This window comes from Mixophyes fleayi, chromosome 8 (genome assembly GCF_038048845.1).
Source record: "Mixophyes fleayi isolate aMixFle1 chromosome 8, aMixFle1.hap1, whole genome shotgun sequence".
Taxonomy (NCBI): domain Eukaryota; kingdom Metazoa; phylum Chordata; class Amphibia; order Anura; family Limnodynastidae; genus Mixophyes; species Mixophyes fleayi.
The window spans coordinates 57,530,616-57,554,935 of NC_134409.1; the positions used below are offsets into that span (position 1 = coordinate 57,530,616).

The following is a 24,320-nucleotide window of genomic DNA, read 5'->3' on the forward strand; positions in this document are numbered from 1 at the left end:
TCAGACAAGTCTTACAGAAATTGCGGGAACACCATCTCTAAGCTAAACTCGAGAAATGCGAGTTCGAGGTCCAGAAGGTATCCTTCTTAGGTTATATAATCTCCTCAGAAGGTTTCTCCATGGATTTAACCAAGGTCCAAGCAATCCTGGATTGGGTACAACCGAATAACCTCAAGGCGGTCCATAGATTCCTGGGAATCGCCAATTATTACAGGAGATTTATTGGCGGCTTTGCTGATATCGTGGCTCCTTTCGTCACCTTGACCCGCAAGGGAAGTGATCCAGCTGATTGGTCACCACAGGCAATAACTGCATTTGAAACTCTGAAGGAAGCCTTTGTGTCTGCTCGGGTCCTTAGACATCCAGATCCTAAGGTACCGTTTGTTCTGGAAGTTGATGCCTCTGACGTCTGTGCTGGTGCCATCTTATCACAAAAGGATCCCCATACTCACCGTCTACATCCATGTGCTTACTTTTCCCGTCAGTTCTCTTCAGCGGAAACCAACTATGATGTGGGAAACCGAGAGCTGTTGGCAATCAAATGGGCCTTTGAGGAATGGCGACATTAGTTGGAAGGCGCTACACACCAGATCTCCGTTATAACGGATCATAAGAATCTGCAGTATATACAGTCGGCCAAACGACTGAACCCTCGACAGGCTCGTTGGTCGCTGTTCTTCACCCGTTTTAACTTTGTAATCACTTACCGTCCAGGTTCTAAAAATGTCCGGGCAGACGCCCTGTCCAGAAGCTTCCTTGCACACCATGCTCCGGTTACTAGTCCAGAACCTATTGTTCCCTTATCTATGATCGATGCTGGGTTAACCCAAGACCTGAGCTGTACATTACAAAGATTTCAGAAATTAGCTCCTGATAATACCCCAGTAGGGTGCTTGTTTGTCCCAGTTCATCTAAGGAAGGCAGTCATTGCTGAAGCACACAATAATCAGACTGCTGGACATCCGGGAGTTTTCAAGACATTGGAAACCCTTTCTCGTACTGTATGGTGGCCATCTTTGTCTGCTGACGTCAAGAGTCACGTCCTGTCTTGTGAAATTTGTGCCAGGAACAAAGTTCCCAGGACTCGTCCGGTAGGTCAGTTGGTTCCGTTGGCTGCTCCTGCAAAACCTTGGACACATTTGTCCATGGACTTTATCGTTGATTTACCACCTTCTGCGGGACACAATACCATTTGGGTCGTGGTAGACCGCTTCAGCAAAATGGCACATTTCATTCCACTAACCCGACTTCCTACCGCCCGAGATCTAGCCATTCTCTTCATCCAGCATGTTTTCCGTCTCCATGGACTTCCTTCTGATATCGTTTCTGATCGTGGTTCACAATTCATTGCACAATTCTGGAAATCCTTCTGTACCCTGCTCGGAATTAAAATCAGTTTATCATCCGCATACCATCCTCAGTCAAATGGGCAAACTGAAAGGGTTAACCAGTCCTTAGAGCAATTTTTACGATGCTATACGTCAGAATTCCATGATAACTGGTCCTCCTTGTTACCTTGGGCGGAATTTGCTTGTAATAACTCATGTCACTCATCCACCAAAACTTCTCCGTTTTTTTTGCAATTATGGCTTTCACCCCAGATCCAACTCCTTGTACTCACTCAAGTCCGCTGGTATCCAGGAGATCCGCTCTACTGCCAGGGACCTCAGAGCTATCTGGAAGAAAGTACAGTCATCTTTGAGACAAGCTTCATTTCTTGCAAAAAAAAAATTCGGACCGCCACCGTACCATCTGCTCCTTCAAGGTGGGCCAAAAAGTATGGCTGTCTACAAAAAATATCAGGTTCAGACAGCCTTGCAAGAAGTTTGGGCCTGAGGGCTAATTGGAACAGATTGTGGGCAATTAGAGAGCTAGACTCTCATTGGTGTGCTTCAGTATTTAGGGCAATGAGGTCTGCTGCCTCATTGCCGGTTATAGCTTCTGCTCCCCAGTCTGCTGACCTGCTTTGTTCCTGTTCCTGTCTATTTGAACTTCTACTGATCTCCCGTGTATGACCCTTGGCTTGGATTTGGACTTTGCTTGTGAACCTCGTGACCCTGATCTCTGGCTTGTATACCGACCTCCCTGTCTGCTCGTGACCCCTGACCTCAGCTTGTTTATTGGTACCGTTGTCTGCTGCCGGCCCCTGACCTCTGCTTGGATTCCACTCCACTTGCCTGGGTTCTCCCCAGCCAGTACACACTTCACGACCCTCTGTTAGTCTGCAGCCCCGTCTGTCTCCACCATCAGGGGCTCCAGTGAACATCTGACTGGCAGAGTAGACTCCGGGTTGTGTTGTGCCGGCTGGAGGGGTTCCTAACAGTAGGTAACTTCTTTTGGTGGGTGAAAATATTATTAACTCTGTTTTTGAAAGATTGAGTTTGAGTTGGCGAGAGGACATCCAAGATGAAATGGCAGAAAGACAATCAGTAATGCGAGACAACACAGATGGCGAAAGATCAGGTGAGGATAGATAATTTGCGTATCATCCGCATAGAAATGATGATGAAATCCAAAGGAGCTTATTAGTTTTCCAAGAGAAGAGGTGTAGATAGAGAATAGCAGAGGACCTAGGACTGAGCCTTGTGGTACACCAACTGATAAAGGAAACAGAGCAGAGGTGGATCCAGAGAAAATAACACTTAAAGAGCGATTAGATAGGTAGGATGAGAACCAGGATAGGACAGTGTCTTGAAGACCTAGGGATTGTAGTGTTTGTATTAGAAATGCAGCAGAGAGATCAGGAGAATTAGAAGAGTAATGACCATTCGTTTTAGCAGTTATCAAATCATTGACAACCTTGGTCAATGCAGTCTCTGTGGAGTGTTGAGAACGAAAGCCTGACTGAAAAAGGAAGTGTGTAAGGCGAGTGTAGGCAATTCTCTCTAGAAGCTTGGAGGGGCATGGGAGCTGAGGGATGGGACAGTAATTTGAGTGAGAGTTTTTATCAGAATTTTTTTTTATCAGAATAGGAGTAATGACTGTGTGCTTGTATAATGACAGGACGATACCAGGAGAAAGAGAGAGATTACAGATTTTAGTTAGAGGTGGAATGAGCACAGGAAACAGGGATCTACCAATTTGAGAGGGAATAGGATCAAGAGGACAGGAGGTAGAGTAGGAAGATAAGAAGGGAGGCCATCCTCCCACATCTTGCCCACCCCCCTCCACACATACACTAGACACTTATGCTAGTTAAGGTTGGCAAGTATCGACTAAAGATAGCCTTTCTAAAATCCAAAACATTTGTTTTAGGTTTTCTTCACTGCTGCCTATAGATTAAACCATACCGACTGCTGGTCACTAGACTCCAAGTTTTTAATAGTAAAGGCTCTATTTACTAAATGGTCATAAGCCCTACCTAGTCCTAAATGGGTGTTTAGGGCTAGGTGGAGCATTTAGTGCTTCGCCTTATACATCAAACGGTCATTGCTGGCAGTAGACCCCTGCTGGTGAAAAGCTCCCTGAGATAGCAAAAATCCGTAAAAAAAATACTTGTTTAAAAAAAGCATTTGTTCAATTCATTATTGAATTCTTTTAATATATGTTTTCATATTGTTCATTTATTTTTAAACATTTTTTTTCTTTATATTTTTTCCAAGTAGTGGAACTGAAAGGCTAAGTCTGGCCTTACAGTTCCACAGTACATGTGCAAACCGGCTAACCGAGTCATGCATGCATGCATACTTCCCCTGAGACTGCCCAGCAAAGCAACAATTTGACCCTTACCACTCCTGGCCATCATTGCCGAGGCAGCTGTCCATCACATGAATTATGACAACAGGCAATAGAAAATAAGCCTAGAAATCTCTGTTCCCCTTAAAACACTGCAGCACCTGGTGTGCTGCATCCGTTCACCACTGCTCTGCTATGCGTAGGACAAACATGTTCCCGGGCGGGAAAGCGGGGAGAGCCCTAAAATCTGGACTGTCCTGCCAAAATTGGGACAGTTGGGAGGTATGGTACAATGCATATTATATGTAGACCTCCAAAAAAGGTGTATTTTCTGGATTAGCTTCCAGACAATTGATCTGTTTGGTATAGAAAATTGCAAGAATGATGGGTCTATTTTTTATGTATGCATACCTCCACCATTGTTTTGCTCAGAAAGAAGACAGAGATCTCATTAGGACCGAAGGAGCATAAATGCCAAGTCTGTGCCAGCCCTGCACTAATTAATAGATGGAGGGTAGGGGAGAAGTGAGGGGAATGGGTTAGGTAGATTAGGTGTGAAATAGCGGGTGAGCTGGTTATGAGGAAGCCAGCGGAAGAGGGAGGGAGTAGTAGTAGGGATGGCCAGAGGGGATTAGAGAGGTGTAAGTTAAGGGAATCCAGGGGATAAGTGTATTACGGAGTGATTTTTGCCTTTAAAGACAATGCCGTTTTAAATTTTGCTGTCAAAGTTGCCTGATATGGCAATTTGCAAAAATCGCTCCTTAATACATTTATCCCCAGGAGTGTAGAATAAAATTGTTTATCAAAATATACAACCCACCCACCCACGCCACAGATGGATTATAAATTGTATTGTATGTTAACATGTGTTTTATTTAAAAACGCGGCACAAGTTTGAAAGGGAGGGGAGGGCGCGCAAGTGGCAGCCATGGGGATACATGTGTGTCTGAAATGCTCGATACTGCCCTCATGCCGGGTCTTATAAGATGTCAGGGTAAAGGGGGGTGGAATCCCTAGGTCTGGAGGTGCCAGGGGGCATTGAGGGCCCCCTTTTATTGGTTGTGATAATTACGGTTATAGCTGGAGCTGATGGATGCACTGCTGTTTTAATTCCCACTACTCACGCCACAGATGGGTTATAAGATGTATTGTATGTTAACATGTGTTTTATTTGCACACAAGCAGAGTAAGCTGGAAAAGCACTGCAGTCAGCAGCCATCGAGATACCCCCTATTGAAAGTGTGGCTGAAATGCTCAATACCACCCTTATGGAGGGGTCTAGTAAGATGCCAGGATAAAGGGGGGTCGGATCCCCTGGCCTGGAGGGGCATTGAAGGCCCCCTCTTATTGGTTGTGATAATTACAGTTATGGCTGGTGTTGATGGATGCACTGCTCTTTTCTTTGCCACCTTACAAAAGATTGATTTTAAAATAGAGTGGTGACCTCTTTTCTCACCAAAACAAATCTCATGTCTTTATTTCAAGGAAATAGGGGGTGGGTAGAAAGAAAGGGGGAGGTCTATGTTGTAAAGTAGCCATCAGGGAGGAGTATTCATTGTAAAATAGTCATAGAGAAATATATGTTCTACAACTGGGAGCCAGAAAGAGGTCTTCAATTTTTATTAGCCTACAGAGATGGTTCTTCACTGTATAATCACAAGAAATGTCTTTATCTTATACACTGGCCATCAGAAAGAAATGTATCACAAGAAATTGGCCAGCACTGTGTGCTAACCACCAGTAAGGGATCTAATCTAGTAACTAGCAGAGAGAAGGATCTTCATTGTATACCAGAAAAAATAAAGTGACAAATTAAGTATACTAGCCAGCAGCAGTCATTTTGGGAGGTTAGGCAACAATGATTAGTGGACACTGCTAGGTATTGAACACTGTTTGGTATAATATGCTCTGACACACATTGCATGGCAGTCAGCTCTCAACTGTTGCCAAGTATGCCATAGGTGACAAAGAGATAGTGTGACAGACATCCTAATACTGTACCATTGTCAGTATGTGTGTCACATTATAGGTGTGCATAAGATTCCTCTGATAAATTAATTAAAACTAACTTGCTGCTTTCTCTCTTTGCCCACTATCCTCAGTATATTATGAATACATAACAAGCAGTTCTCATGCCTCTGACATCCCCATCATATACTCTATTCTGTGTGTACCGCACCTCTCTAGCAGGCATGCTTCCGGGGCAGCTCAGCTCGGGGTCCTCAGACAGCGCTTTGTGATTGGTTACCGGCAGATCCGCTTGACAACCGCAACCTGAGAGAGAAGAGACGCAGAGATAGAACACTGCGGCCCGGGCACCAGGGGCTCATCCTGGGGATACGGACACCGGGGCGTAAAGCTTCCCACATCCACCGGCTGCGGAAACCGAGAGCCCAACACCAGACGTGGCGCTGGGACACCGGATCGGGAGAGGGGAGAAGCAGGTACCAGAGGAGGAGGGAAGAGGAATTGCCTGCGGGGTATCTATCTATCTATCTATCTATCTTTGTAGAAATATTGTCAACCCGAAAAGATGTTTTTTTTAATTATAGTTCTATATTATGCTGCTCCTGCAGTAAACATCTGTATGATGTTTGGTATTTGTATGCTCTTTAACTTATTTGTCTTATGTCAATGATTGAATCTTCTATTTGTTAATATATATTTGTGGAAACAACTAGATAACACATAGGAGTTTATATAATAGATGATGCAAAATCTGCAATCAGTATACAGTACAAATGAGAAGCAAATCATTTTATCATTCATTGGATTTAATTAAAATGTTGTACATATCTATTAGTATGTTGTTAGTTACATATGCTATGCTTAATGCATCTATACCACTCTGCATATTTAATAGTTTTGTACTCTCTAAAAGCTCATCTATTTTTATAGCACTTTTTGCTCATCTCTGTGTCATTGAATTTATTTGATCCTTGAAATGTATAGGTGAAGTGCGTATCTCTTTATGTAAACTCGTATATTGATACACTGGCCCTGTTACTGTATTACGAACAAGGGAGTGACCAGGCTGCAAAATAGTGTGCTGTCTGTTTGTATGTAATCAGTAGGATGAGGGGCCTGTCTGCCAGATAGTGATCTGGCCTTCATAAGGGGTGTGATGGGAGAACAGCTGCTGAAGCAGACTCCCCCTTTCTAGCTTTCCCACCCACCACTTATGTCTTTTCTGAAAAGGCTACAGTGAGGATGTCATTTCCTTTGTTGTATTTGGTAAAGAAGATTTCAGCATTGTTTTTTCTTTGGATGTTAAACATTTCTATCCCACCCAAAATAGAATTGGAATAGTCCTGTTTTTCCAAGTAGGAGATTCAGCCTTTTCAATTATTTATGGCACAATGTGTAGATTTTTTTCCGCCCAGTGACATTACCAGGCAGAAACTATCTAGTCGATCTGTGTCCAAGCAATGGAAACAAAATGTGGCTTCTGTATAGACTTTGCAATACATGATCCTATGGGTCAGAGATTTTAACACTTTTTATTGTCACATAGCAAATGGAGTAGGGCAACCTAACTAAGGATTTTTTTTAGAAACTGCAAAATCTTTGCACCTACAATGCTTTTATTATGTATGTAAGTGTGACTACTTTTCACCAAGTCCATCTCAAGTGTTTCCAGTGTTTTTGAAACATCCCCTTTATCTGCTCCTATTAGCACAGGGTGGAATCAGTAAAATGTGATGTCCAACCTCCTAGCACTTTAGCTCTTTTATTTTAAGGTTGTCAGTTTTGCTCTTTAAATACCGCTCAGCTTGGCTTCATTTGTGGGTTAAATAATTCATAACAGTGCAGGGGCATCAAGATTGCATTTATTACTTGACGTTTGTGTATTTGACAATTTTTATTCTATGGGTGGAAGTTTGCCGAAATATGCTTTCCCGCAGAAATGCAAGTTGATTAGGCAAAATTATAGAAACTAGACTCAATCTTCGGGGACTCAGTGATTGCAGCAAATTCAAGACCCTTTGCAGGAGAAGGCTGTGCGCTCGCTTTCATTGCATGGAACAATACTGTACTTGCGTTTCTCCACTGCTTTATTTTATTTACAGTAAATATTTCCATCATGCAAAATTAAATATTATTTTGCACTGCAGTGCAATAGTTGGTGCGAAAATGTCCTTTCGTCTGCCCAACTACTTTCGTCAGTCAGTGTAAACGTTTGCACCCATACATACGATTCCATCTTGGCTCACAGCCACATGTGCAAAATTAGGCAGGTGATCTTATAAAAGATCATTTGCGCTGTGGTTCTGAACTTTTTTTCTTTTGGTTCATATATTACTGAATAGAAACACTTGTCAACAGTTGGGCATAGTTCAATTCAGTGTCATAAAAGTTACAGTGCAAGACCCTCTCTATTGAAACTACTTGGCTATTTTTTTGTATTAAAAATTGTGTTGTATGTTTTTAATTCAGCTTCACTGGCAACAATTAAGGAAGGAATATGGAAAAACAGTGTCACTGTGTCCATTCTTTGTGCTAATTTTAAACATTATAATAAAATGTGTGCTGATTTCCTATGCTGCTTGTTTAGCCATGCAGTAGCCAAAAAGAGTAAACAGCACAGTATTCCTTCTACATTGTATAACTGAATGAAAAACTACTCCTTAAATAAGTCACTACATAGCAACCTGTGTGTGATACACTTGCTTGGCCACTGCACATACTATTACTCTTGCACTCTTGTGCAATATGGGACGTTCAGCATAACAAGTAAAACTTATTTTAGTAGTCAATCTTTCTCTCTTTGAAACCTGCAAGCAGATTGTAATATTTGTTATATAGGTGTATTCTATATTAAACTGTCACAATGTAACATGGATAGAATGTGACTTTTTCTAAACCAAACCCTGAAATATTTGAATATGTTGTAAAGGAATGTGAACTGTACTTTTTTTTAAAAAAAAAGAAATATTCAAATGTTGTTCACTGAACACTGGTATGTGTGAAGATTTGTCCCACACTCCATGTCTCTAAGGGTCATCACGAAACTGCAGACCCGCAGAGTGAATGCTCTTTGGAGACTTCACGCAAATGTACTTGGTTTTACAGGGAAGCGCAATAATTTGGGGGTCATGATGGCGGCATCTCCGTTTGCACCACCCAATGTGAGGTGTTGGGTGGATTCGAAGCGGTCCTTTGTGAGCGTGACCATTTTTGCACCTACACTCAAAAATGAGATTTGAGTTTGTGCAACAGGATTGCGTAAATGATTGGTTGGAGAAGTTCCCTTTTTAGCCTTTTCCTGATATAAGGGAGCTTGATTTTTTTCAACCAACTCTAAAGTGGCAGAAGTCATCTCTTGTCAAGGGCAGATCTATATATATATATATATATATATATATATATATATATATAATTATATATAAAAAAAATTTTTTTATTTTAGGAAGGGGGCATTTTGTTAGAGTGCTGCCCACTTTGTCACTGTGATTGGTGGGCTCCGTCCCTTTTTCAACTTTGAACAGGGGCAGGCTGCCTGCGGCTGCACACTGTGTGTATGTGCTTGACGGATGAGAGGCAGGCAGAGGATGCTACTCGGCCAGTTGATTTTGTGCCTGACTGCCAGACACATGTACGTAGTGTGCCCCAACTGGGTGTGGATCCGCCACTGTCTCTTGTCCCCCCCCCCCCCCCCTCTGGATCCGCCACTGTCTCTTGTCATGTACTTGTAACAGAACACATTTCGCATTCGCATTGTCTAGTCCTCCTGTCCCCTGACTCAAATGATTAATTTAAGATATTAATGAAGCTAACTGAGCAGTATTTTAGGAAAAAAGTTGGCTTTTACGCTCTTTCTTTACCATTTTACCAAGACATTTCATAGAAGGAAAAAAACATTTCTGTTGTCCTAAAATATTCTTTGCTCTCAGTATACATTGCACTGCCCACTTTGGGAATGGTAGTTCTCAAGTAACTAAAGCTGAGTTTGTAGAACTTTTGTAAGTCGTTGTAAAATGCATATGTTACTTTTATATGTATTCAATAGATGTATTCATTAAACATTCAAATGAGGTTTTCATTATTTTTTCATGTTTCCTCTGCATGCCTGCTGCTTGGTGGAACTATGGATGTAAACTTTTACTGGTAAAACATAAATGCCATATAACCAGCGGTAGAAACACTTACTTAACTGTTCGCTTTTGAAATGGTGGTTGTTGTGTGTATAAAATTGCCTCCCACATGCAAACTCATCTCCTGAAATATGCTCATTCCCGTCATCTGGTTGGCTATTCGTTTTTCTAGCCTTCCAAACCAGGAAGACACGGAAATGTGTAGATAAGGAATAATACAAATGTGCTCTTGACCCTAATATTTATAAATATCCTACATCCATAATGCTGGTTAAGAAGGATCAGCCTATGAGCCAAAGAGTTTTCTTTGTGAAACGTCTTGTCGCCACCCACTGTTTCACAACTTCTACCCCAAATGATAAAACTGTATGTCTTCTCTACATATCTGCAGTAAAATTTCTGTACAACAATTTTATTCCGCTCATTTCTCTGGTAGTGGATGGGTTAAACATTCTGTTACCTTGAGTCTTAGGCTGGGCTCTTCCCTTTTGTGAGAGCCACAAGTAGGTGCCTAGAGATGTTTCCTTCATGTTCACACCCAAAGTGTAGACGCTACATAAACGTTTTTTGATGGGGTGTGCATGGTTCTCAGACTGTAACAGCAGAGCTCATGTTTCAGGTCATGTGGCGTGTCTATACAGTAGCATTTCATATAAACAACCATGTAGAGCAGAGATTGTTTCTTTTAACCACTGGGTGTAGAGAGAGGCTTTTTTGTTCATGTTAAATGAACAGTCTACAGTGCTTTTTGTGAGAGAATGTAAATATTGTGTTTTTGTTTGGTTATTAAAGCTGTAATCACAGTGTTCAAGTTTATTTATTAATTTTCTCTTTCATAAGGTGTAGTCAATATGACTACTTTATAAGTGTGACCAGTGTGATATCATGAAGGTGTACTTTATGGAGACAGGAGTTAAATTTAAGTTGTTTCCTTTTCAGACCATCACAATGACGGCCGAAGAAACAGTGAACGTTAAAGAAGTAGAAATTACTAAGTTGATTCTAGACTTCCTCAATGCCAAGAAGCTTCACATCAGCATGCTGGCCCTGGAGAAGGAGAGCGGGGTGATAAATGGCCTGTATTCTGATGATATGCTGTTTCTCAGGTCTGTCACAGTACACATAGTATGCTTGTTTTTAGTTTATGAGATTTCATTTGCTTCATAGCTAAAGGGTCACAGATCTATAAAGGGATAAGCACTTCTTGCTCTGCTGCCCACCTTCAGTAGCTCTTTAATATCTCTGGGATCCAGGCTGTCACTGATGGATCTGAGGCTGCTGCATGACAGAGTGTGTGGATGGATTAGGTTTCCCCTCTATATTAGAGTTGCCAAACACATTTCAACCCGTCTATCTCTGTACTGGTTACTGTGGTGACTACACTGTGCTGTGGTGACCAGGACATCTCCTTCTGTTGTGTTTCCTCCTTTCTCTCTACAATTTAGGCTGTTTCTTCAGTGCTGTAACCATCAAATCTTGTTCCTGGGGATTACAGCTTTCAACCACAGTATTATAACATGCAATGCTGTTCCTGTGTCCAGAGCAGCACGCTAGAAACCCAGTATTCCTGGTTTCTCTATAGTGTGGCTCTGGTTATAATCACAGCACAGTATGTTGGAAGCTGTACCTGTGAGCTGTGATCACTGCTAGTGGAAGATAAACTGGAGAGGCTGAGGATCCATGCGATGGAGTGACATGCTGGCAGTACAAGTGTGATGGTGGTCCACTTAATACATTTGTGATTACATTGTCACTGTAATACGTCGCTGGTCACCATCTGGATTTCTACACTACCTAAGCCCAGCCACCATCATGGCCCCTGCACCATTTTGGACATTGCCTTTATATGCCTCTGCACCATTTGGATCCTCCAGGACTCTGTACCACCTAGGCCTGTGCACCATCATGGCCCCATGTAGAGCTCTCTACATCATGCCATCTTTATCTTGCAGAGCTCTGCACCATAGTGATCCCCACTCTACCTATTGTTTCCGTTTACTCCTTTATATGTCTCATTTTCCCTCTCTTTAGAGTGTAAGCCCTAACGGGCAGGGTCCTCTAATATATGGCTCATGTCTGCCAATTCTCTTGTGCCATATTCTTTTTGTGTGACATATGATTTGTTCTTTTAATTGCATCCGTGCATTTATTATTATTCTTATCTGCATGTACTTGTGTTATTTTGTATTATGCATGTTGTTATCCCCTATGTACGGTGCTGTGGTGCCTTTATAATAAAAGATGATCATAATGATAAGGATGTGTAATAGTTAGGGTAATTATATACAGGTCATTATTGGACATGGAGAGGTGTTACCTAGCAACATGAATCCCACTCCCATTAACATTTTTACATTACTCAAAAAAGTTTTGTTATAAAATGCTGACTACTGAGTTTTGGAGAAATCTGTAGAATTCTTCCACCAGTAAGGTAGTCTGGGTTCCAGAAGTTGCAGGTAAACTGTTGAATGGGGATGACAAGGACTGCACAAGTGTCCTCATTTTTTGTACACCATTGCCCCCTACACCTTACCTAGATAAGACAAGGGCCACTTATAGCTGCCTATGACAAAATTGTTGCTGTATTCAAATATATATATTATTTTAAGTCAAAGAACAACAAATCATATAAAAGTAAGATTATCATTCAGGTTTGGTTTACACCAACAACATTATTTTGGTAACAGTGGGCCTGATTCATTCAGGATCTTATTGTGAGAAACTTCTTATTTCAGTCTCCTGGACAAAACCATGTTACAATGCAAGGGGTGCAAATTAGTATTCTGTTTTGCACATAAGTTAAATACTGACTGTTTTTTCATGTAGCACACAAATATCAACTTTAAATTTCAGTGTACAAATAAGCTATCAAGTATTTGTGTGCTACATGGAAAACAGTATTTAACTTATGTGCAAAATAAAATCCTAATTTGCACCCCTTGCATTGTAACATGGTTTTGTCCAGGAGACTGAAATAAGAAGTTTCTCACGATAAGATCCTTAATGAATCGGGCCCAGTGTTCTTTTCCCTCGCATCATATGGAAAAAATTCAAATTACCCTTTGATGCCGCTGCCTGGATGTACAGCTAGGTCTGGAAATATTTGGACAGTGACACAATTTTCATAAATTTTGCTCTTTACCCCACCACAATATATTTGAAATCAAACAATGGAATTGAAGTGCAGACTCTCAAGGTGTTGAACAAAAATATTGAATGAGACGTTTAGGAATTGCAACCATTTTTATACACAGCCCCCTATTTTCAGGGGCTCAAATGTAATTGGACAAGTTAACACAATCATAAATAAAATGTTAATTTTTAATACTTAATCGCGAGACCTTTGCAAGCAATGACTGCCTGGAACCCATGGACATCACCAGATACTGGGTTTCCTCCTTTGTTATGCTTTGCCAGGCCTTTACTATAGCTGTCTTCAGTTGTTGTTTGTTCGTGGGTCTTTCTGCCTTTAGTTTTGTCTTCAGCAAGTGAATAGCCTGCTCGATTGGGTTGAGATCAGGTCATTGACTCGGCCATTGCAGAATATTCCACTTTTTTGCCTTAAACTTCTGGGTTGCTTTCATAGTATCTTTTGGGTCATTGTCCATCTGTCCTCTGAAGTGTCGTCCAATCAACTTTGCTGAATTTTTCTGCATCTAATCAGACAGTAAATCCCTATACATGTCAGAATCCATCTGGTTGCTTCTGTCTGTTGTCACATCATAAATAAACACTAGTGACCCAGTGCCATTGTAAGCCATGCATGCCCAATCCATGACACTGCCTCCACTGTGTTTTACAGATGATGTGGTATGCTTCGGATCATCAGCCATTTCAAGCCTACTCCATACTTTTTTCTTCCATCACTCTGGTACAGGTTGATCTTTGTTTAATCTGTCTAAAGAATGCTGTTCCAGAACTGGCCTGGCTTTTTTGGTAAAATCTAATCTGACCTTCCTATTCTTATGGTTTGGACCTTGTGGTGAACCCTCTATTTTCTGTTTATTACCCTGTATTTGCTCTTGTGAATTCTTCTCTTTATGGTATACTTGAATAATGATATGCCAACCTCCTGAAGATTCTAGACTTGTTCTTCACTTGGCTGGATGTTGTGAAGGGGTTTTTCTTTACCATGGAAATGGATCTTGAACTCACCCACCACTGTTTGTGTTGCTGAGCTCACTAGTGCGTTATTTTATTTCCCCCTCAGAATGTACCAAACTTGTGATTTGGCCATTCCTAAAGTTTCCACTAACTGATGTTTTGTTTTTACATCTTAAGGCTGGCCTGTTTCACTGGCGTTGAGAGCTCCTCTGACTGCATGTTGTGGGTTCACAGCAACTGCTTCCAAATGCAAGAGGGACAGCATGGTGGCTAAGTGGTTAGCACTTCTGCCTTACAGAACTGGGGTCATGAGTTCAATTCCCGACTATGGCCTTATCTGTGTGGAGCTTGTATGTTCTCCCCATGTTTGCTTGGGTTTCCTCCGGGTGCTCCGATTTCCTCCCATACTGCAAAAACATACTGGTAACAAATTTACCCTAGTCTGTCTGTCTGTCTGTCTGTCTCTGTCTGTCTGTCTGTCTGTCTGTCTGTGTGTTAAGGAATTTAGACTGTAAGCTCCAACAGGGGCAGGACTGAAGTGAGTGAGTTCTCTGTACAGCGCTGCGGAATCTTTGGCGCTATATAAATAAATGGTGATGATGATGAAGTGCCACACTTGAAATCAACTCTTCTACCTGCTTAATTGATAAAGAGATAACAAAGTAATAGCTCACACCTGTTTACGATATAGATTTTAAATCAAATGTCCAATTACTTTTGGTTCCTTGCATAAGAGGGGGCTACTATTAAACAGCTGTAAATCCTAAACCCTTCCTCCTATTTGGATGTACATACCATCAAATTAAAGCTGAAGTTCTGCACTGTAGGTTCATATTCATTATATAATTGTAACTTGAATATGTTTTGGTAAACAGCTAAAGTGGCACATTGTGTCAGTGTCTATAAAACAGACCTAACTGTATATTTGTTCACTGCAAAACAAAAATCAATTTAGTTCTGAAGTTCGAGTGTGTATTTTGTTGTGTTGCCGCAAAGGGGCAGATTGAATTCTCTTTGATGTGCCTCCGGACATCACCGTAATGTCCTGCTGTGCGCACTTCTGGCTAATACTGTACTGAAATCTTCCCTTACTTTTGCTGGCGCCTCAATGAGAAAAAATAAGTGAAGATTTCATGCCGGACATCGCGCAGACTTGTAAAAGAGCAAGAAAATATTAACCCATGATCTATTAAGGTCATTCGTATTTTGTCTCTGGGCATGGATTAAATGCCACTTTGTAATTTCACACCCACACTGACTTTCACTTAACATATAAACCATCTTAGACTTTTTGACTTATGAGCTTGTTCTATTTGTAAAGGTGTGTTTGTTTGTTTTTGTTTTTTGTTTTTTATTGTGATCTCTTCCTAATCACTTGAACACAGAATTCAGTTGACACATATTTACATTTGGTAGCTTGATAATGGAGGGTAATCTGGAAACATTATTATGACACAAAGAAACCCTGCAGCTTTGGAATCCCGATATAGGTCCAGGGGAGCTCCAAATTACATTTTATAAAAAATATAGAAAGGAAACAATGTAAGAAGTCTTAGGATGTAATAGTTAATAACTTGCAGGATGAAAAACTGCATCATGTATAAAGCATGGAATAAACATGATTGTCATCTAGAATAATTGTATACCTACATCCATTCCTTCATAATCTTGCAACCAACTGACTTTTTTTTTTTTTTTATGTTCACCACTGTCCGTATTCACAGTTATTCTTATCAGAAGGGCATGTTACAGGCGTTTTGCAGTAGTGTGCCACGCGTAAACACAACCACAAAACATAAATTACTATTCGTTATAATGGAAAGGTGCACAAAACTATGAAAGGTTTTTTTGCATTATGTACTGGTGGTTAATTTATTTTTATTATAATTTGCAGGCAGCTAATCCTTGATGGTCAGTGGGATGAGGTCCTTCAGTTTATCCAACCACTGGAGTGCATGGACAAATTTGACAGAAAAAGGTGAATTTTATGTGATATATGTGTCATAAATATAATAAATATGCTGTCTTTAGCCAAAGACATGGGGTTGTGTCTACAGATATAATTATATGATGCAGTAAATGTATAACTGCATTTAATATTGCAGTCGGATAATGCTTCTACCTTACAATAGTCAATAGTTGCACACCGTACAGCTATCTTATGCATAAAGAAAAAAGGTAATTTGGGCAGGGTGATCCTTATCTTCTGTTTCAAGTCATTGTCTATAATACATTTGTGTCATGATCCCCCTCACTGTACAGCGCTGCAGAATATGTTGGTGCTTTATAAATAAAGAATAATATGTGTAGAAAGTATTTCCTATGCAAAGTTAGTATCATGTAAATCAGTATTGCAGCTTCAGCGTCAAAAATGTAAATGTGTAATTTTTCTCTCAGACTGTCTGATGTTTTTCCTATTTAGGTTTCGGTACATAGTTCTAAAGCAGAAGTTTTTGGAAGCACTGTGTGTGAACAATGCAATGTCAGCAGAAGAGGAGCCACAGCATGTAAGATATTAATTAGTTCAGCGTGTGCATTTATCCCAGAGCTGCCCTTGGAAATGTGCTGTTCTATCTCTTCATCCATTTGGTTTGAATGTTCCTTATAGGAATAAAAGAAAGTAAAGTAATCATTTTTAGAGCTTTGCACAATTCACTAAAAATCTGTAAAGCTGTGATATAGATATGGAGTATAACCAGTAGCGGCACAGTGTCAGTGATATAGATATGGAGTATATCCAGTAGCGGCACAGTGTCAGTGATATAGATATGGAGTATAACCAGTAGCGGCACAGTGTCAGTGATATAGATATGGAGTATAACCAGTAGCGGTACAGTGTCAGTGATATAGATATGGAGTATATCCAGTAGCGGCACAGTGTCAGTGATATAGATATGGAGTATAACCAGTAGCGGCACAGTGTCAGTGATATAGATATGGAGTATATCCAGTAGCGGCACAGTGTCAGTGATATAGATATGGAGTATATCCAGTAGCGGCACAGTGTCAGTGATATAGATATAGAGTATATCCAGTAGCGGCACAGTGTCTGTGATATAGATATGGAGTATAACCAGTAGCGGCACAGTGTCTGTGATATAGATATGGAGTATAACCAGTAGCGGCACAATGTCTGTGATATAGATATGGAGTATAACCAGTAGCGGCACAGTGTCTGTGATATAGATATGAAGTATAACCAGTAGCGGCACAGTGTCTGTGATATAGATATTGAGTATAACCAGTAGCGGCACAGTGTCTGTGATATAGATATGGAGTATAACCAGTAGTGGTACAGTGTCTGTGATATAGATATGGAGTATAACCAGTAGCGGCACAGTGTCTGTGATATAGATATGGAGTATAACCAGTAGTGGTACAGTGTCTGTGATATAGATATGGAGTATAACCAGTAGCGGCACAGTGTCTGTGATATAGATATGGAGTATAACCAGTAGCGGCACAGTGTCTGTGATATAGATATGGAGTATATCCAGTAGCGGCACAGTGTCAGTGATATAGATATGGAGTATATCCAGTAGTGGCACATTGTCAGTGATATAGATATGGAGTATATCCAGTAGCGGCACAGTGTCAGTGATATAGATATGGAGTATAACCAGTAGCGGCACAGTGTCAGTGATATAGATATGGAGTATAACCAGTAGCGGCACAGTGTCTGTGATATAGATATGGAGTATAACCAGTAGCGGCACAGTGTCTGTGATATAGATATGGAGTATAACCAGTAGCGGCACAGTGTCAGTGATATAGATATGGAGTATATCCAGTAGCGGCACAGTGTCAGTGATATAGATATGGAGTATATCCAGTAGCGGCACAGTGTCTGTGATATAGATATGGAGTATAACCAGTAGCGGCACAGTGTCTGTGATATAGATATGGAGTATATCCAGTAGTGGTACAGTGTCTGTGATATAGATATGGAGTATAACCAGTAGTGGTACAGTGTCTGTGATATAGATATGGAGTATAACCAGTAGTGGTACAGTGTCTGTGATATAGATATGGAGTATAACCAGTAGCGGCACAGTGTCAGTGATATAGATATGGAGTATAACCAGTAGTGGTACAGTGTCTGTGATATAGATATGGAGTATAACCAGTAGCGGCACAGTGTCTGTGATATAGATATGGAGTATAACCAGTAGCGGCACAGTGTCAGTGATATAGATATGGAGTATAACCAGTAGCGGCACAGTGTCTGTGATATAGATATGGAGTATAACCAGTAGCGGCACAGTGTCAGTGATATAGATATGGAGTATAACCAGTAGCGGCACAGTGTCGGTGATATGGAGTATAACCAGTAGCGGCAGTGTCGGTGATATAGATATGGAGTATAACCAGTAGCGGTACAGTGTGCCCAAGAACTGGCAATACAGGTTGCGCCTCCCACCAAGGGGACAGCACAGACCCCCATCCCTAGGACCCCCGTACCCACAATCTGCTCCCAATCTCCTCTGCTCTCCGGGCTCACTGTTCTTGCCGCCGGGCAATTCCAGGTATCCTATCACAATGAGTTTTACTTGAAAATGCAATACAAATTTCACAGACAGAAAATGTCTTATAGTTGTACAAGTTTACCTTTTTCTTGTCCATCACTCTACAAATTATTCCCAGCGCATTAATGAACCTCCCAGAGGAAACCCTATTCATGCAGGACTGCTCCCTCTATCCTGACATCACGCTACCTGAATGAAACCTATCACACTGTGTCCATCTGGTCCGGATTTCTCATATATTGTCTGGCTGCCGTCCTTGTCTGGGCCAGTGTGACATGTTCCCCTCTGCCAGATTGCACTATACATATGCGATTTATGTCATAGATGTCAATATTTTAACTGGCAGCCGGTTTGCGCATTCGTCAGCTTTCTAACACATTTCACCCTGCACACAAATTTCTTTATGTGGTATTAAATATATATTATAGTTATCATGAATGATCATAAAATGAATGTACATTGCTAAGAAAAAGTTTAAGCGCGGAAGAGTCCCTTTAATACATGAACTAATAGTGGACGATTCAGATCTATGTCTCGGTCCCTGATAGACACATCCCACCTGGTGCATCGCCCAGTGCCATGTGTAATACTCCATCTTCATACTCTCCTGTTTCCTAGTGGACATAAGCGGGAGAGAAACTTTTGCTACATTGAAATGATCAGACACTGTTAATCTCCTGCATGCATCAAGTGCTGATCACTTACACTGACAGCCAGCTAAGCTTCCCTTGTATACTCGGCGCTGTGACCTATACGCCGTTATTGATTAGCTCATTTTATGAGTTCTCACACGCATTAACATATGAGACATATACATTTTCTACATGTTATTACCGGTGGCACTGTAGTTAATGACATATTGTCATGTGATCACTGCATTATTTAAAACGTATACCCCTGTTGCTGGCAGCGTAAGATATATCGGGAACCTGTATTGAAAAGTTACTTTGTAAAATTACTCATGCTCACTTCTACAACAGAAACTATGGTTCTGGTGAGAAAAGCATGAGCTATGTTTGTCTCCCAAGGAATACTTAGATAACATGGAGCTGTGAAAGCTGAGCCGCTATGAGGACAGTCGTACGTGCATACACACTGCCGAATTGGAACTGTGTCATTCCAATGTTGAACAAGATTTTTAGTTAAGTTTAATAATCTCATTTGACTATACAATGGGCTTTGGATCGATAGTCGTTTATTACACTACTGTGATATCGGGCAAACCGGTTGTTTATCGTCTGAATGGTCCGATAATCTGCTGAAAACACTGTATTGTGTACCCAGCTTTACATCATACATAATCACACAGCTTCACAATTATTATAACAGTGGTTGTGTGGAAACATTTCAATCCTAGCATTGAGTAAGGAAACAGTGCAACATTTTTGCCTGTAGTGGTCTATTTTCTGTTGTGCTCTTGCAGCATGGAGAGGCTGAGCATTACTTAGTCATTTCCATATGTCGCTTCTGCAATGTGTCAGCTTTTACATATGCAGTTTAGTTTCTGCTGTGGGTAATTACCTTAAGAATTCACAGGATCATCAGTTACAGAATATTATACTTCCAACATTCTTGGATACAGTTAACATTTTTCATTATCTATGTGTGAGACCTATGTGTTCCAGCAGAGAGACAGTCATGTCAATCTGAGTCACCAACTGGGAAACCTCCCACTGCCTGGAAGGGCGGAAGACCGTTGAAAGTGTCGGCCTTAAATGGAAGGGGTGGCTTGTAGTCTTAATTTAGAGACTGTCACAGCATTGCTTGTCTTAGTTGAAAGGGCACTTTACAAATCAAAGGTCGTTTGTTACATATAATGCTTTTAAGCATCTACACAGGGAATGTATTTTTTAATGTACTTGTGATATTTATAACCCACTCAGTAAACCATTCAAGTTATTATTGTATAGTCCAACATAATTTTAATATTAGTCTTTTTAAATTCATGAAATGGACAAAAAACTGGTAAAATCGCATTGCTACATTGATGCAAAATGAGACACTGTTTTTTCCCATTTGGTCTAAATAGATTTGTTGTTTTCAAAATAGAGCAAGAAAGGAAAGGTTTGTGTACAACTAATGGAAGCAGCTGGTCTTACATTTGAGAGGCTACTCCATGCGATACAAAGTTAATAACATTTGCAGAGAGCTGAAGTTTCCGGCTTGATGTTTCAATTCTTCCAACTCTCGGGTTTCTGCCTCTGATTACCTGTCTGCTTTATTACTCAGCCACATTCCCCTTCTCTGCTTGTCTCTCTGTAAATGTATATTACAGCAACTGTGGACACCATTATATATACTAGGTTTTATAATGGATTATCCAGCCTAATGTGTAATGATGTATAGCATAACTGCAGCAGGAAATCTGCCAACTTAAACAGAACCATGAAGAGTTTCTTTATTCTTTACTAGAGATTTTTTTTCTTTTATGTTTGTCATTGTTACTTTGTTTTCAAGAAATATTCAGTAAATATGGGTGTTTGTTAATTCATGCAATTTTACATATTTGTCTGCATTGATAGTATCACATGAGTGCTGACAGACATGGTGTTTGCTGACACTATGTAAACTCACCTAGCACCCAGTGGCCACAAGGTTATAACAAATGATCAAATCATAGAATACTTTATATTAAAAAGAAATAGCTTTAGAACAAAGTAGCTGTTGGACATTGGTCTTTTTTTAAGTAGCAAAGAAGTTTTGTGAAAACACATACAATACAAAGTCTGCTTTTCTGTTCCAGAATATTTGAACTAAACATCCAAATTAAAATGCACTATGTTAGTAGTCATTACTTACAGGAGTTACTTACCTTTTGCCAAATGTTATTGTTTGTTCATTGTTGAAAATTTGTTTAATCTCTCATAAAAAAATTCTAAGTTCTTTAAAAATTCTCTAAGTTTTAAATCCATCCCAAACTGACAAGGGTGTACTTTTGGAGGTTCAAACTATTCTTTTGTGTATGATTAAGAGTAGGCACCTCTGTGTATATGTTCCTGTCAATCATATCAAAGAATGTCTTACTTTGGAGACTAATTATGTCCCAATAATCACTTTATAAAAACTGTGATTATTTGTGTAGTGTTTCACTCTCTATGGATCATCGTTGAAAATGTTATCAGCCTTTAATGACCTGCTTAGTTTTTTAGTTATATGTCTGTTTATCGTTTGATTTAAGTGTTTGTTTTTAATATATTGCCATCAAGTAAAATGGTCTAGACATTGAGCATCTGATCTTATTTTGTATTGTTGAGTCTAATTAATTAAATACTAACCAAAAGATATGTCTGAATATGGCCCAGAACTGCTTGTTTCCATAAAGAAAAATACAACATTCCGAGTTCTACTGATGGGCTCAGTGAGGCAGTGGGTGACCGGTAGGGTTTCAGTAAACAAAGACCGGTTATGAATGTAACACATGCAGGCAGTCCCAGCTTTTCTCTTATCAGATTGCTCATATCATTTTCATTGACATGTAAAGCACTGTATGCGATGTTGAATTCTGTGGCCCCCTATACATCCAGCAGGAGTTGTGGCCTCTACTGTGAACATAGAATATTACTTGTTTGGGTACGGATAAATTCAGAATTTCCACATATGTCTATTAGCACAGATGCAAACCATGGCAGGATGTATGTTTGTACACTTTACTATTATGAAGGTTGCTTTATATGATATGGTTAGAGTAAGATAAGGGAAGATATTTCAATGTAGAAAACATATGGGAGACATATTGTGGACAAGTGGGCACAAATGAAAATGATTAGGATTTTTATACAATAATTATTATGCACAATCATTGTATTTTTCTAGAATAAGTGTTTTTTTGTTCTGTTGCAGCTGGAATATACAATGCAAGAAGCTGTGAAGTGTCTCCATGCCCTAGAGGAGTACTGTTCCTCTAAGGACGATTATAGCAAGTTGTGTCTTCTGCTCACTCTGCCAAGGCTCACGAACCACGCAGAGTTCAAGGACTGGAATCCAAGTACTGCACGTGTGCACTGCTTTGAAGAGGCCTGTGCTATGGTAGCAGAATTTATCCCTGCGGATCGGAAGCTAAGTGAGGCAGGATTCAAAGCCAGTAATAACCGCTTGTTTCAGCTCATCATGAAGGGCCTGCTATATGAGTGCTGTGTGGAATTCTGCCAAAGCAAGGCCACTGGGGAGGAGATTACAGAGAGCGAGGTTCTGCTTGGAATAGACCTTCTTTGTGGTAATGGATGTGATGATCTAGACTTAAGTCTCCTATCTTGGCTTCAGAACTTGCCTCCTAGTGTGTTCTCTTGTGCCTTTGAACAGAAGACCCTGAATATTCATGTTGACAAGCTCATGAAGCCCAGTAAAGCTGGCTATGCAGACCTTCTTACCCCGCTCATCAGCAAACTCTCCCCATACCCTTCCTCACCTATGAGACGCCCACAGTCGGCTGATGCATACATGTCACGCTCCCTAAATCCAGCCCTGGATGGACTAACATGTGGGCTGAGTGGTCATGACAAAAGAATAACTGACCCTGGAAGCAAAACCTCTCCCATGTCCCATTCGTTTGCTAACTTTCACTATCCTGGAATGCAGAACCTCAGTCGTAGCTTAATGTTGGAGAGCTCGGACTGCCACAGTATCTATGAGGAGTCTTCTGAAAGGTATTTATTATTATTTTTATTAATTTATTACTATTGTTGTACTAAATTATTCTAAAAATATACTCTTTCAGACAAGTTGTCCACATATTTGTGTCAATATCTCAGTTTATAATGTATTTGTTGCTGTTTTTTTATATATTTGCTCATAATTAGCAACCAATCAGATATTGGCTTTCATATGACTGACTACACTAAACTGCTAGGTTCATATCTAATATCTTGCTTTGGATTAGAGCACATTGTTGCTTTTTGAATCATGCACAGTATTTAAACCAAGTATCATATAACAAGAATCCTTACATAACATGAAACAATGTAATATTACTATGTCCTTTGGGGTGAAGACCTCATTCATTTGGATTTGCAAATTTCATAGGGGCCATAAATGATATACTTATTGATATTCTTCTCTGATATAAGGCTATGTAATTCAATTTTCCAGGTTTACATAGTCACTTGATCCTTTGAATTTGGAAGTCTAGTTCCTTATATAGAATGCTTAAGTCAAGTAAATTATATCCCAGTGTTGAAGAACATGTTCCAATTTAATAGAAATATATTCAACCTAAGAGAAGAGTATTTATTAATTTGATTGCTTTAGGGAATAGCAATCAATACCCAAATGTCATCTTTAGGCATAGGTAGACCAAATAGGCATGTTTAGTACTTTCAGGTTTTGGTTTTGGTTGGACAGTTTGGACACTAGATTACAAATGTCCTTTGAAAAATTGTCAATCCTTGGGCATTTTGCTGAAGAGGGGAAAACACTAAACATAAAGACACTGATACATCAAGTGCTGTTTAAAAGTTTTTAATAAAAATAAATTGAACTTATATTGGTGAATATGAGCATATTGCATGTTTCGGAGGGATCTCTTCTAAAGGCAGTGAAAGTCGCCCTATAAATGTTATACAATATACATCAATGTCAGTGCTAAAAAAAAGTGAACAGTTATATAAAACATCACATAACATATATTGTAACCTATTAGACATAAGGATTTTAAATTACGTATAAAATACAATTTATAAGATAATTCGTTCTATGTGGAGCTCATACATCTGATACAATTACCAATAGAATACAATATATTCACAATAAATATTACTAACAGATCTAAAAACTTAGTGCACCATTAGCAAATCAATAAAGATGAAGTTAATATTTAGTGATAATTTATCACAGTGGAAGAGCTTTATAATTATTTTATATAAGTACTTGGACCTTTATAAGAAGAAACCATAAGAGGTTTGGTAGGTTTCTTGAAATTTCAAAG

General features: G+C 39.9%; 1 protein-coding gene across 2 annotated transcripts in view; it reads left to right on the forward strand.

The window, feature by feature from the left end:
• The first annotated feature begins 5,926 nt into the window (after nucleotides 1-5,926).
• WDR47 (WD repeat domain 47) overlaps nucleotides 5,927-24,320 on the forward strand; it is a 45,186-nt gene continuing 26,792 nt past the window's right edge. The window contains exons 1-5 of one of the 2 annotated variants that reach the window (XM_075182602.1): nucleotides 5,927-6,155; nucleotides 10,710-10,876; nucleotides 15,769-15,852; nucleotides 16,297-16,381; nucleotides 22,241-23,043. In XM_075182602.1, the coding sequence (XP_075038703.1) occupies nucleotides 10,719-10,876; nucleotides 15,769-15,852; nucleotides 16,297-16,381; nucleotides 22,241-23,043 (1,130 nt within the window). In that variant the 5' untranslated portion in view covers nucleotides 5,927-6,155; nucleotides 10,710-10,718. The remainder of the gene's footprint in view (nucleotides 6,156-10,709; nucleotides 10,877-15,768; nucleotides 15,853-16,296; nucleotides 16,382-22,240; nucleotides 23,044-24,320) is intronic. The other variant, XM_075182601.1, reaches the window with a different exon arrangement.